The sequence below is a fragment of the Dipteris shenzhenensis genome, chromosome 15, assembly GCF_047967505.1.
Source record: "Dipteris shenzhenensis isolate YYH24624 ecotype China chromosome 15, Dip_SZ_1.0, whole genome shotgun sequence".
In the NCBI taxonomy this organism is placed as follows: domain Eukaryota; kingdom Viridiplantae; phylum Streptophyta; class Polypodiopsida; order Gleicheniales; family Dipteridaceae; genus Dipteris; species Dipteris shenzhenensis.
Window position 1 is genome coordinate 11461573 of NC_141610.1, and position 14259 is coordinate 11475831.

Genomic DNA, 14259 nt, shown 5'->3' on the forward strand with positions numbered 1-14259 from the left:
GAAGCAGTCGCATGTGAAGACAGGGAACGCAAGGGAACCCGTGCTAGAGGGAGGGGTGTGAACAAGGCGACAGTGACGCAGCACAATACGGGCCAAAAACGACGCGACGGACTTAGATCTATGCGCGAAACAATCTTGTGGCCGGACCTTCTGTGGAGGCGAGGCACGCAGAACATTCCGACAAGAAAACTACGTTGCAGGAAAGGTTGCATGATTCTTTAGCAGAATCCTGAGTTTTGGAGGCAAACTTGGCTGGAATTTTGAATCCTCGAGGCAAGGGCTATCTCTGATTTTTTGGGTCTTTGGACGGGAACGGGGTGTCCTAATGAGGTGACTCCCCCCCCGTGCGAATAGACCCTTAAAACCCTTAAACCATGGGTAAAAGAAACCCCCCCCCCCGTTCTCCCCAACGGACAGTAGGATCGGAACAAGATTTTAAGGGAATGATACCCACCAAGTACCCCCTATAACGGTATCTAGAGCTCCAATCCACTCAAAATAAGTAGCCCATGTCATGACAAGAGAAATGATTATTTAGTTAATTAATAGTCATTAGAACTTTATTATTGTTAGGCGCCAATTTGATGGTGCGGTTATATGTTTGTATTTATGATCGATCAAGCGGTGTAAATAGTACCGCCAAAACTATGTAACATTGGCCAATGATTAGTAATAAAGATGTGCACACACGAGTCTAGGTCCTAGGGGCAATAGGAAAGGGAAAGGGTGCATTAGAGTGCATTGAATGGTAGGTGCATGGGTCATAGGCTAAGGGTAGGTGTAAATGGGAAGATGGAACTTGAGTGATCTCAAGGGACATTAATGAAAGGGTATCACCCTTTCATTGTGAATCTCACGTAGCATTCTTTCTACCACATTGCATTCATCCGTCATTTCTCTCCCACCTTGCATGTAGGTCGAAAAAGAAACAAGTACTCTCACGAGGGCGCTCTTCCCCATTGGAGGGCCAATCGGCATTCAAATTCTGCATGCATTGCACACATTTGCATTTTCGAAAAGCGTGGATCTTCACATTTGGTATCAGAGCAGCGACGATCCACGAGCGGGACGAGAAGAGGGCGACAGTTGCGAACGACGGAAGTCGCAAGAGAGGTTGGCGGAAAAGGATCACGATCGACCGATCTCGAGGTTCTGAGACAAGGGGTTTTTTCGGAAAAATTTTGGGCTTCAACGGCGAACGGGGTGTTCTCTTTTGCCCCCCCCCCCCCCCTGTGAATGTACCCTTAAACCGTGAGAAAAAGGGATTCCCGTTCTACCTAACCGGAAGTCGGATCGGAATAAGATTTTAAGGGAGTGATCCACCCATAAAGCAACCCCTATAACGGTATCTAGAGCTCCAATCCGCTCAAAACAAGTAGCCCAAACGGAGCGTACCAGTTTACAGCAGAAATACAAGAAGAAAAGCTTCAAAGAGAAGGGAAAGGAGGTCATTTTAAGTGTCTTCTCAACACAAACGAAGCGGGAGTCGGATAAGTACCACCACCTCTACAACACTTGAAGTTTGCTGTAAAATAAACCTTCTTTTTTGAAATTACAGCAAGACATTTTCTCTCTTGTATTAATAAAAGGAAAGAATGGAAGGGGAAGGGACATATAACAATGAACTTATTCCTTTTCCTCCATTACCCCAAGGAGAGAGAGAAAGAACACCTTCACCCCCTCTTGAAGAGGATGGATTAGGTGAGAGTTATACACATCTTGAGTATGATAACCCACAAATAGATTTACAGCAGTCTCTCCTTCAAGAACCTACTGATAGGGAGTTCTCCTTTCGTAATGAAAGAAGAAATGAGACCAGCCAAGAACAAGGTGATGAGTTCACGCCTTTAACTCAAAACCCAATACACATGGATTCTAATCCAAGTGCAAGAGGAAGAGAGGAGACTCCTGTTGATAAGCTGGTTTTCCAGCTTAGCAATATGATTGAGCAGTCCATTATGACAAGATTAGGGACTAAGAGGACTTTAAACTTCGGGGATGAAGAGTTGAGTAACCCTTCTAAGAGGTCCAAATTCCAACCGCGAGAGAGAATTGAGTTCCCCAAATATGATGGGGCAAGGGAGGCTGACAAAATCCTCAATTGGATTCGTCATTTTGAGCTATACTTTGCCCATCAAGACAAGACCGAGCAAGAGAAGCTTGCTCTTGCCACATTGCATCTGCAGAAGGATGCTCTAATGTGGTGGTCCTTGTCACAAACAGGAAAAGAGCCTATTCATGAATGGGCTAAATTTGTGGAGCAACTAAAAACCACTTTCATGCCACCGAGGCATGAAGAGAACCTAACCTTTCGTTGGGAGAGGTTTAGGCAGTTCGATAATGAGAGTAATGCAGATTTTACAGCCAGATTTTGGAAACTCTCTCTAGAGTTACCCGAAAAGAGTGAGGAAGATAGGAGAAAGAAGTATTTAGCAGCTTTAAGCCCAAAAGTAAGGTACGAGGTTGAAATGTTTAACCCGACCACGCTTAAGGACCTCACTAAGCTGGCTGAAATAGCCGAGAGAAAATTGAATCCTCGTAAACCCTTCAATAAGGAGTATGGGTCATCATCTAAGACCAATAATATACCCACTTTTAGGAAACCAAACCGGTTTAAGAATAATAAAGGGAAGGGTAAAGCTCTTGTAAGGAATGTGAATAGCCAATCACGTCCTGGATGGGTGCCATTTCCTTCTATGACTGACGAAGAGAAGAGGAAGTTGATTAAGGAAGGAAAATGTTTCGGTTGTAAGAAACATAAGCCAGGGCACGTATGGCATAAGTGTCCCGTTCTCTTGGCTAAGATTGCCAAGACGAATTCAGTAAAAGGGAAAGCCAAGGCATCCAAGCAGGAGGGTGAGGCTTCTACCTTGTCACCCTCGAAATCTACTGTGACTATTGAGCCAATAGTGAATGCTGTCCATTCAGCCAATACCTTTGGGCCTCATGATCTTTTTAAGGTGTATGGATTCGTGAATGGACAGAGAATAGTGGTTCTCCTAGATGATGGATGTAATTATGACTTAGTAAGTGATAGATTGGCAAAATTACTCCATCTTAAACCAAAACCTATAAAAAACATGTCGCTTTCAGGAGCTTTTAGGGGACACAATGAAGAAGACACATCCATAGTACGAAATATTCCTTTTCGTATACAAAAATATAGAGATCGAAGGGATTTTCTAGTAGCCCCTTTACAAGACGTTGACATGATACTAGGTAAACCATGGCGGTATGATTTTAACCCTGCTATTCATCCTCATACTCATCATTGTTGCTTTGTACATAAGGATGAAAACATAAGGATCGTAGGGGATCGGGACGTGTATACAATTCCATTGATTACTCCTACCCAAGCCAAAAGATTGTTAAAAAGAGGGGTAGATTGTAATCTTGTGTATATACGGGATTCACGAGATCTTCATATCTCAAAAGAAGATCGGAAGAGAAATGAGTTCCTTAGAGCTTATGAGGATCGATTTTCAAGAGATGACTCATTCAAATTGCCCATGGAGAGAGAAGATGATCATGCCATAGACTTAGAGCCAGGAGCTTCCCCTCCATGTAGAGCCCCATATAGGATGAACAGGATAGAAATGGAGGAGGTAGAAAAACAAATTGAAGATCTGTTGCAAAAAGGCCTGATTCGACCAAGCAGTTCTCCATTTGGAGCACCTGTATTATTGGTTAAGAAGAAGGATGAATCATATCGTATGTGTATAGATTACCGTGCTTTGAATAAACTTACGATTAAGAACCGGTATCCGATTCCAAGAGTGGATGATTTATTGGATATGCTTAAAGGTGCTAAAGTTTTTAGCAAATTGGATTTGAAATCTGGTTATCATCAACTTCGTATGAAAGCTGGGCATGAACATAAGACAACTTTTCGCACTCTCACTGGACATTATGAGTTTTTGGTCATGCCTTTTGGCCTAACTAATGCTCCAGCCACTTTTAGTAGGCTGATGAGAAGGGTTTTGCGACCCTACTTGGGAAAATTTGTCATAGTCTTTTTTGATGACATTTTAGTGTTCAGCCAGAATGAGGAAGAGCATAAGGATCACCTTGCTAAGGTGATGGAGCTCCTAAGGAAGGATCGATTGTTCCTAAATATCAAGAAGAGTGAGTTTTTCAAGACAGAAATAGAGTATTTGGGACACATTGTGTCTGCCGAGGGAATTCGGGTTGACTCTAAAAAGGTCAAGGCATAATTGAATGGCCAATACCCAAAAACATACATGAGCTGAGATCCTTCCTAGGAATGTGTAGTTATTATCGCAGATTCATTAAGAATTTTACACGTCTTGCTTCCCCACTAACAGATTTGTTGAAGAAGCATTCCTTGTATGAGTGGGGAGAGGTTCACCAGGTAGCTTTTGAGGAGCTTAAGAGAACATTAGTGACTGCACCAGTGTTAACACTTCCGGACATGGACAAAGAGTTCTTTGTTGTATGTACGGATGCAAGTGGTACCTCGATTGGGGCAGTGTTGATGCAAGGAGGGCATCCCATTGCCTATGAGAGTAGAAAACTTCAAGGGGCTGAATTGAAATATATCACGTATGAGAAGGAGTTATTGGCAGTCATTCATGCTCTAAAGTTATGGAAGCATTATTTATATGGTTCTGCTTTCAAGATTAAGACTGACCATCAAAGTATCAAGCACTTGTTCTCTCAACCCATTGTCTCTTCAAGACAAATCAAATGGGCTGAATATATTCAATCCTTTGGGCAACCAAATATCGAATATCAGCCGGGAAAGGAGAATTTAGTAGCTGATGCTTTGAGTAGACGGCCCCAAGTTAATCACGTTTCTGTGATTAAGGAGAAATCATTAGGAGCAATGGTTGAAGCTTATCCTTTAGATGAGGACTTCACTGACATTTATGGGAAGATTCAACGTAATGAGGTTGGGGATTTAGAAGCTTATTCCATCGTGGATGGATACTTATTTTTGGGACGTGCCATATGTGTACCCAAAACATTTCGGTATCTAGTCATGAGTGAGTTACATGCGAGTCCATATTCTGGACATAGAGGTATTAGAGGAACCATTGACAATATTGAGAGATACTTCCATTGGCCTAAACTTCGCAAAGAAGTTTCGACCTTTGTTCAACAATGTGACATATGTCAGCGCATTAAATCTGACACAAGTAAGACTGCTGGTCTTTTGCAGCCTTTGCCTATTCCTTCGGAAAGGTGGGAACACATTACAATGGATTTTGTGTCTGGTTTCCCCAAGGTTGGTCAGTTTGAGCAGATTTTCACTGTTATAGATAGGCTGAGTAAACAAGCTCATTTTATTCCCTGTAAAAAAGAGTTGTCTGCTCCTGAAACAGCAAGGTTATTCATTAGGGAAATCTTCAGGTTACATGGGTTACCAAAATCCATTGTATCCGATAATGATGGCTGTTTCATTAGCAACTTTTGGACAGCTCTATTAGAGAATCTCGGAACCAAACTGAAATTTACTACAGCCTTCCATTCTCAAGGAGATGGACAAAGTGAGAATGCCAATCAAACCATAATTACTTTACTTCGAGCTTATGTCCATGACCAACCTAGAAGGTGGCCAGAGTTCTTACCCATGTTAGAGTTTGCTTATAATAACACTGTACATACTTCCACCAAGAAAGCCCCATTTGAAATCATCTATGGGCAATGTTTACCCACTCCAATAACACACTTGGGGGAGCGAATTTTTGGCGCTGACCAGTTTGCTGAGGATATGTCACAGGTTATTGAGCAGGTAAAAGAACATATTAAGAAGGCCCAGGCTCAACAATCCAAGGCAGCCAATAAAAAAAGAAAAGAAGTTTATTACAAGGAGGATGATTGGGTTTTATTGAAGATTGATAAAAGAAGAATCAAGTCAGTGAGAGGAAGTACCAAACATGTCAAGCTAGCACCGAAGTTTTATGGTCCATTTCAGATTTCAGCAGCTTTATATCCAGAAGAAGGATCCAGAGCGTATGAGCTGAAGTTACCAGCCCACTGGCGTATGAGGAACATCTTTCATGTGAGCAATTTGAAGAGATACCATGGCGATACTTCTGCGTTTTTGGATACTCAGCAGCAAGAAGAACCTGAACTTGAAGATGGGACTGAAGTTCTTACTCCGGAACAGATCGTATACCATAAAGAGAAGAGTACTCGTGGAAAGAAGAGATATATGTATTTACTGAAGTTTAAAAACCAGCCAGCTAGTGATGCACAATGGATGGAAGAAGAGTTCTTTACAGATTTTCCACAGATACTCGCAGATTACAAAGAGGCGATGCAATGGCAGAAGTAACAAGAGAAAGTGCACATAAGAGGAAGAGACAAGCAATAATCCAGAAGAGGACTTCTGCTCATTCAAGCAGGAGGGAGTGTCATGACAAGAGAAATGATTATTTAGTTAATTAATAGTCATTAGAACTTTATTATTTTTAGGCGCCAATTTGATGGTGCGGTTATATGTTTGTATTTATGATCGATCAAGCGGTGTAAATAGTACCGCCAAAACTATGTAACATTGGCCAATGATTAGTAATAAAGATGTGCACACACGAGTCTAGGTCCTAGGGGCAATAGGAAAGGGAAAGGGTGCATTAGAGTGCATTGAATGGTAGGTGCATGGGTCATAGGCTAAGGGTAGGTGTAAATGGGAAGATGGAACTTGAGTGATCTCAAGGGACATTAATGAAAGGGTATCACCCTTTCATTGTGAATCTCACGTAGCATTCTTTCTACCACATTGCATTCATCCGTCATTTCTCTCCCACCTTGCATGTAGGTCGAAAAAGAAACAAGTACTCTCACGAGGGCGCTCTTCCCCATTGGAGGGCCAATCGGCATTCAAATTCTGCATGCATTGCACACATTTGCATTTTCGAAAAGCGTGGATCTTCACAGCCCAAACAAAGCGCACCAGTTTACAGCAGAAATACAAGAAGAAAAGCCTAAAAGAGAAGGAAGAAGAGGTCATTTGAAGTGGTTTTTCGACACAAGCGAAGCGGGAGTCAGAGATAAGTACCACCAACTCTACAACACTTGACTTTTGCTGTAAAATAAACCCCTTTTTCTGAAATTACAACGAGTCATTTTCTCTCTTGTATTACTAAAAGGAAAGAATGGAAGGAGAAAGGATATTTAATAATGAACTTGTCCTTTTTCCTCCACTACCAAAAGGAGATAGGGAGAGAACACCATCACCTCCTCCTAAAGAGGATAATATAGATGAGAGTTACACACATATTGAGTATGATAACCCACGTATAGAATTACCTTCATCTCTCCTTCAAGAATCTCTTGATAGGGAGTTTTCGTTTAGAAGTGAAGGGAGAAACGAGTCCATCCAAGAGCAAGGCATTGAGTTTACGCCTTAACTCAAAATCCCATACACATGAATTATAATCCAAGTGCGAGAGGGAGAGAGGAGTCCCCCGTTGTAAGCTGGTTTCTCAGCTTAGCCATCTGATTGAACAGTCCATTAAGACAAAATTTGGGACTAAGAGAGTGCTGAATTTTGGGGATGAAGATTTAGGTACCCCCTCCAAGAGAGCCGAATTTCAACCTCGAGAAAAGAGTTTCCAAAGTATGATGGAGTAAGAGAGGCAGATAAAATCCTCAATTGGATTCGCCATTTTGAGCTATATTTTGCCCATCAAGATAAGACCGACCACGAGAAGCTTGCTCTTGCCACACTACATCTATAGAAGGATGCTTTGATGTGGTGGTCCTTATTACAAACGGGAAAAGAGCCTATTCTTCAATGGTCCAAATTTGTAGAATAGCTTAAGGCCACTTTCATGCCTCCGAGGCATGAAGAAGAATTGACCTTCCGCTAGGGAAAGGTTCAGGCAATTCGATAACGAGAGTAATGCTGAATTTACAGCTAGGTTCTGGAAACTCTTTTTAGAGTTACCTGAGAACAGTGAGGATGATAGAAGGAAGAAGTATTTAACAGCCCTAACCCCGAAAGTGAGGTATGAGGTTTAAATATTCAACCCAACCACCTTGAAAGACCTCACTAAATTGGCTGAGATTGCTGAGAGGAAATTGAATCCTCGGAAACCTTTCAACAAAGGAAAAGAGAAGGCTATTGTACAAAATGTTAACAGCCAATCACATCCTGGATGGATACCCTTTCCTTCCATGACTGATGATGAGAAGAAAAAGCTAATTAAGGAGGGTAAATGTTTCGAATGTAAGAAACATAAGCCAGGGCTCCCATGGCATAAATGTCCTACTCTATTAGCCAAAGTTGCCAAAACCAATTCTATAAAAGGGAAAGGCAAAGTATCCAAGCAAGAAAGAGGGTCAGGCTTCTACCTCCTCATCCCAAGATTCTACGGTGAACATAGAACCAAGAGTAAATGCTATCCATTCAGCCAACACTGGTGTATGGATGTGTGAATTGAATAGAGAGTAGGCATGCTCATTGTAGAGATGGACAGAGAATAAAGAATCTTCTCCTCCATGTAGAGTGTCTTATAGGATAAATAGGACTGAAATAGAAGAGTTGAAAAAAAAAAAGAGATTCAAGGTCTATAGTTCCATAGACTAAGTAGTTCTCCATCGCAAAATCATATATAGCCAATCCACCTAGTTCAATGAAACATTTGGGTGAGAGAATCGTTTTAATACTGACCAGTTTGTTGAGAATATGTTTTAGCTTATTGAGCAGGTTACTATAGAGAGATTTCAGCAGCCAAGTTTTCAGAAGAGGATTCTAAGCACGAAGAGATACTAAAGAGGCACTGCACTGGTACTGCATTTGAATATTCAGCATCAAGAGGAACTAGAACTTGAAGATGGGATTTAAGTTCTGATTCAGAAGAGATCGTGTACTACCAAGAAAAAACTATTGCAGATTATGTTGAGGAGATGCAAATTTAGAAGTAAAAGAGAAGCGTACGCAAGAGAAAGAGACAAGAGAGGATCCAGAAGAGGACTTCCGCCCATTTAAGCAAGAGGGGTGTCATGACAAGAGATCACTAATCCATGATTAGTAGACATTAAAACATTATTATAAACATGTATTTGTATTTATGATGTACACCGACCGATTTGTTATGGCGGTGGATCATCTGAGTAGATAGGACTAGTCAAGCTAGAGCCGTTGTCAGATGGCATCAAATTTGGACATGTGATACTTATTTTATTAATAAAAATGTGCACACACGTGTCTAGGTCCTAGGGGCAATAAGAAGGGAAGGGTGCATTAAGGTGCATTGAATACTAAGGGTAGGTGTAAATGGGAAGATGGAGCTTGAGTGATCTCAAGGGACATTAACGAAAGGATATCACCCTTTCATTGTGAATCTCAAGTAGCATTCTTCATTCACCTTGCATTCATCCCCATCTCCCTCCCACCTTGCATGTAGGTTGAAATAGAAACAAGTACTCTCACGAGGGCGCTCTTCCCCATTGGAGGGCCGATCGGCATTCAAATTCTGCATGCATTGCACACATCTGCATTCTCAAGAAGGCTGGTTTCTTCACATTGGTAATGCCTAGTCTCATGAAACACGACGTCGACTACTCAAAGAAAGAAATGGAGTTGGGGAGCCTCTCGGAGCAAGTAGAGGATGTAATTGAGACCTTGAGAATGACACTGATACAGAATACGCCCGAGGCAAATACATCTAGGGTAGCTCTAATCAAGTATATGGAGAAGAGCAAGTTGGGGTATCACCGCATGAAACCATTCTTTTAGGAGGACTCGTCATTTACTATAGTATTTGTTTGGAAGATCGGCAAATATGAATGGGTGTGTAGAACCTCAAAATGGATGGAAAGACGCCACCTAGCGGAAGGAAATCAATGCCATTTTTGCTGGTTGCTTGGGGCCTAATGTCGCACTCCGGCGTGTCTTGCTTGTTCATGTCCCTTTGGCTCAAAACTATCTTTGTAATAAGCAACGTCAAAGTGGAATCAGAGGAGTTCTGTTGACGTGGCAAATGGAAGCATTTCAAGCCAGAAGGTGCATTGTGTTGCATTTGTGGACCCCTAGGCCAATTAGCCTTTTTTAAAGGCGAAATCTGTTAGAGAATAGGAGGGAATGAATCACTCAAACCTCCACCCAAGATCTCTCCAACTCTTACACACACTCAACTCAGATATATGATCACAGATGCAATAACACTCACTCAAAAATAACTTGGACGGAGAGAGAGAGAGAGAGAGTATATTCATCCACCGGATGGTGGGCAGAAAAAACAGCTCACAGGGAGCAATACAAAATACAGCGGAGTGCTGGAGAATACTGAAGGACTCTCTCTCTCACAAACTGCTCCAGAACTGAGTGCACAGCACAGCCTTGGAAGAAGGCTTTCAGTCTTGCACTGGATGCTGGAAACAATGAAGGAGTGGGCCTTTTATAGGCACTGCCCAGGCCCCTTGAGTTGACCGACCAGCAGGGTCGGTACCCTGTCTGATGGCCGACCAGGTGGGCCTTAGAAAACCGACCAGGGTTGGCCCTGGTCGGTGGCCCTGGTTGGGCCGACTTGGCCTGCCACAGGCCCCTATTTAAGGGTGCCCTGTGCAGCCAGTCTGCGCAGCTGCAGGCGCCTCCAAGTGAGGCCTAAGGGGCCCTGTTTTCCTGCTGTTGCAGGCAGCGACCAGCCCGTGTGCTGGTCGCCTCTTTCTAGTCACTCTCTCTCCCAGCCCCCCTACCTCTCACTGCCCCTTGTCCCCTCAAATCGGGGGCTCACAGGTGGGCACAGTGAGTTTCTAACAAAATCCAAGGCAGCAAAGATTGATGCAATCAAATTGCAAGATCTAGAGGGAGCTATGCGGATGCTGTTTGTCAATGAAACCAGACAATATGGCAGGCTGCTATTGTGTATGGCCAAGGCAAGGTGAGTGCAAGGACAACAAACCTTGTGACCCTTCATATAGGGTGGGTGCTGGCATATCTGGACTTCCAGATGCGCGCAGACCTTAGGAGATCAAGCTTCTTCTGCTACCCAGACCCTAGCGGACATTTGGAGCACAATCATTCACACGCTCAAGGGTCAGTGGGATCAGATTCAGGGGGAGTCCTGGGCAGGGAAGGAGAAGAGACGGCGCTTCCTTCGCGACTGGGACCATCAAGAGCTGTTCTTCCAGCACTCTGCTCAGAGTCTTCAGTGGCATTACTCCCCCCCACCATGGCTGTTTGTCCACACTCCGCCGATGATTATGCCCTGAGAGGCTTGTAATTAGTATTTTGTTACCACAGGCTGTATCCGTTTTGTGATTACAGCCCGCTAGCCTTTAGGCCCTCTTGTACTCTCGTTTTCAAGCAATATAACTAGCACTACTTTTTGCGCAAAAAAAAATATAGGGTGGGAGCTTGGCACCCTTTTTTGTCACAAAGGGGGGTGACCCATCATTGAAGGGGTGTGTCCCTTCAGTAAGTGTGTCCCCTTTGAAGTTTTGTCGCTAAGGGGTTTGTCCCTTCGTGAAAAGATGTGACCTTTCACGTATGAGCATGTCTTTCTGCGAACGGGTGTGACCCTTGGTATGAGGGGATGTCCTCCCCTTCACATGAGAGAAGTCTCAGAAATGAAGAAGTGTGACCTGAAAAGGTGTGTCCCTTGGGTGAAAGGGTGTGACCTTTCATGATGTAGTGCTCCTACTTTTATTCACTCTCTCTTCATTGTTGTATGCCTTTGCAGAGGCTTTAGTAGCTGAGATGGATAGGAGAGCATCAGCCCATGGGTTGCTTCTATAGAGGGCTAGTCTATATCTGTCCAACCTAGACTAGAGACTAGAAATAGGGCAACTAGAGTACATTTGGGTGAGAAACCTAAGACTCTAAAGAAACCTTTGCCCCAGCCTTACAGGACCGTGATGACCCCAGGTAGTGCTACAGTTGGAATCACCCTCGCTCGCCAAAATTTCTAAGGTCAGCCTTATGAAATCAAGACCAGTGCAAGAGTTGGAATCACCCTTGCTCGCAAAAACTTCTACGGACAGATGTCTTCCCTAAGATTGCCCTACTACTCCATGGCATAGACCCCGTGCAACAAAGCTTAGGAGGCATGGCTACTCATTGATGCGGCCAACCCAGATCTAGCTAACCCAACTACATGTGTCCACAACCCGCCCTATATAAGCTCCATGCAGTAGACTTCTAGAACCCTTTGGGTGGGCGAGGTCTGCCACATGTGGCGACATGGTAGTTCATGTATCCAGCTATGTACATTGTGAATTTGGGCCTCCTACATACGTTAAAATCTGAGAGGTGGAGACATGTCCACTTGGAAGAAAAGGGTGTAGCTCCTAAGAGCGCAGAAATAAACGTAGTTTCCATCGCTGGCCTAAATTTTTGGAATCAAAAACGTCGGAAAAGTTATATTGTGCGCATTCCATCCCCAACTATATACCGGCAAAGATAGAGAATCATTAACAACAAATAGAAGTTGCTCATTGCATCGTACTGTGTGCAAGGGAATTATCAATCATTTTATCGCACTCCTCATTCGTTACGCCGTATAGAGACTGCACGTCCTGCGGATCGCGTTCCATACTTTTAGTCGGCGGGGAGCATCACTGTGAAGCTGCGGTTCAAGAATAAAATCGCCACGTGGATGTCCTCGGTTGAAATTTAAGCAAGCAAACCCTAGCCTCAAGTCAAAAAAAATGACAAATTTTCAATTACATTTCGACATGGGGTTAGAGATACTTTGTGCACGGGCTATCCTAGAGTTGTGTGTGGGGGGCAGATTTTCATGTGGTGATAAGACAATGCATGTCTAAAACGTCTCTTGTGTGCACCAACAATGAGCTTTTCCTCTCTAACTCGACTCCCTCGTGCTTGAAATAATCAAAAATACCCTTGACAAAAACACTCTTGTTTAAGGTAGAGGAAGTGCTTTATCATCGAGATACAAGGGGAAAAGCACGAAAAACAATTTCTTGAAATTAACTATGCATCAACATTCTTGTCATTGTTTTTCAATTTTTGTCAAAATATGCTTGTGTTATAAAAATAAATAATAAAATCAATACGACTATGGAACCATATTAAGTAGTTTGTTGAAGAAAGACTATTGCTAAGTTTAATAAATTGGAAACCAATGATGACATAATAAAACAATATGTTATCAAAACAATCTACTAAAGACATAATACTATCTTAATATCTTTGCTGAAAAGATTCCATTGATCATGTGTGTCAAAGAAAAATATTTCGTGTCAGGCAAAAGGCAAATACGAAGGTTGCCTTTGTGCCACTAGAGGCACCAGAAACAAAGTATCCATTGACCACATAAACACAAGATTGAGAAATGGAGCCTACCATAAACACCGACACTAGTGCAATAACTCCAAAGGATGGAACATTGCTAGCATTGAGTACCAATACATGGCCGACAATGTCAAAAGACATAACATGACTAGCACTAATAGGGTTGAATGCAAAGGCCCCTAGATTGCTCGAATTGGAGGGCAAGATTGGAGGTGCAGGATTAGCTACTCCCCAAATGAGTATTCAGTGCTAGCATCCATGGCTAACCAACTCATGCACCAATGGTGTTTTGTGCCAAGCTAGCTAAATTTGGACTAGCTAACTCAAAATCTAGACCATAGAGTTGACAATGTTTGTGATGCTTTCCATCTACAGTGCTCCCACATGGCTCCCCTAGCGTGCTCCCATGCCTACCTTCTACACACAAATAGATTCCAATGACAAAGTAAAACATGTAGCTATGCACTAGGAACCCCCAAAAATAGCTTTTTGAATGTTTAAATGCCTTCATTTGTTATCAAAGTACATAAAATCTAAAGAAAGAAAGACATGAAACAAGTAAAGAAAAAATTAAAACATAGAATTATGACTACAAATATTGAAATCTAGTTTTATACATTTGCAATTGTCAAGACTACGAGTTAATTTTCATGCTATCCTCGTTTTCTTTTATTGTCAAATCGTTGTCAATATTTGCTATTGCCTCATTCACCACACTTAGATTTTATATCCCCTCACCCCACTAGCCAATTTAAATTCATAAAAGCTCTCCCTATGGGTGTTAGATGTGATTTGCTCTTCTTATGTTAGTATTTGAATCAAGCACCTCTATCGGGTGTGAGTTCAAAGGCTCACCCTTAACTATGCTTGGGTTTTCAATGCTTAATGAAAGCCTTAGACATCCAACATCTTTGTGGCATGTGAGGCTCACTCAAGTGCAACATATCTACATCTCATGCATGTAATAGTGTAGTGGACTCGATATCAGGTGGACCTGAGAACTTGATCTATGATACCAAGCCCATTGCAAC

The 14259-nt window shown here is 42.6% G+C and overlaps 1 protein-coding gene across 4 annotated transcripts in view; it reads right to left on the reverse strand.

The window, feature by feature from the left end:
• LOC147893357 (Ku70-binding family protein) overlaps positions 1-12710 on the reverse strand; it is a 60257-nt gene extending 47547 nt beyond the window's left edge. The window contains exon 1 of one of the 4 annotated variants that reach the window (XM_087385857.1): positions 12420-12707. In XM_087385857.1, the coding sequence (XP_087241983.1) occupies positions 12420-12507 (88 nt within the window). In that variant the 5' untranslated portion in view covers positions 12508-12707. Of the gene's footprint in view, positions 1-12419 lie in introns of all 4 variants that reach the window. The other 3 variants (XM_087385856.1, XM_087385855.1, XM_087385854.1) reach the window with 3 other exon arrangements.
• Positions 12711-14259: the final 1549 nt, after the last annotated feature.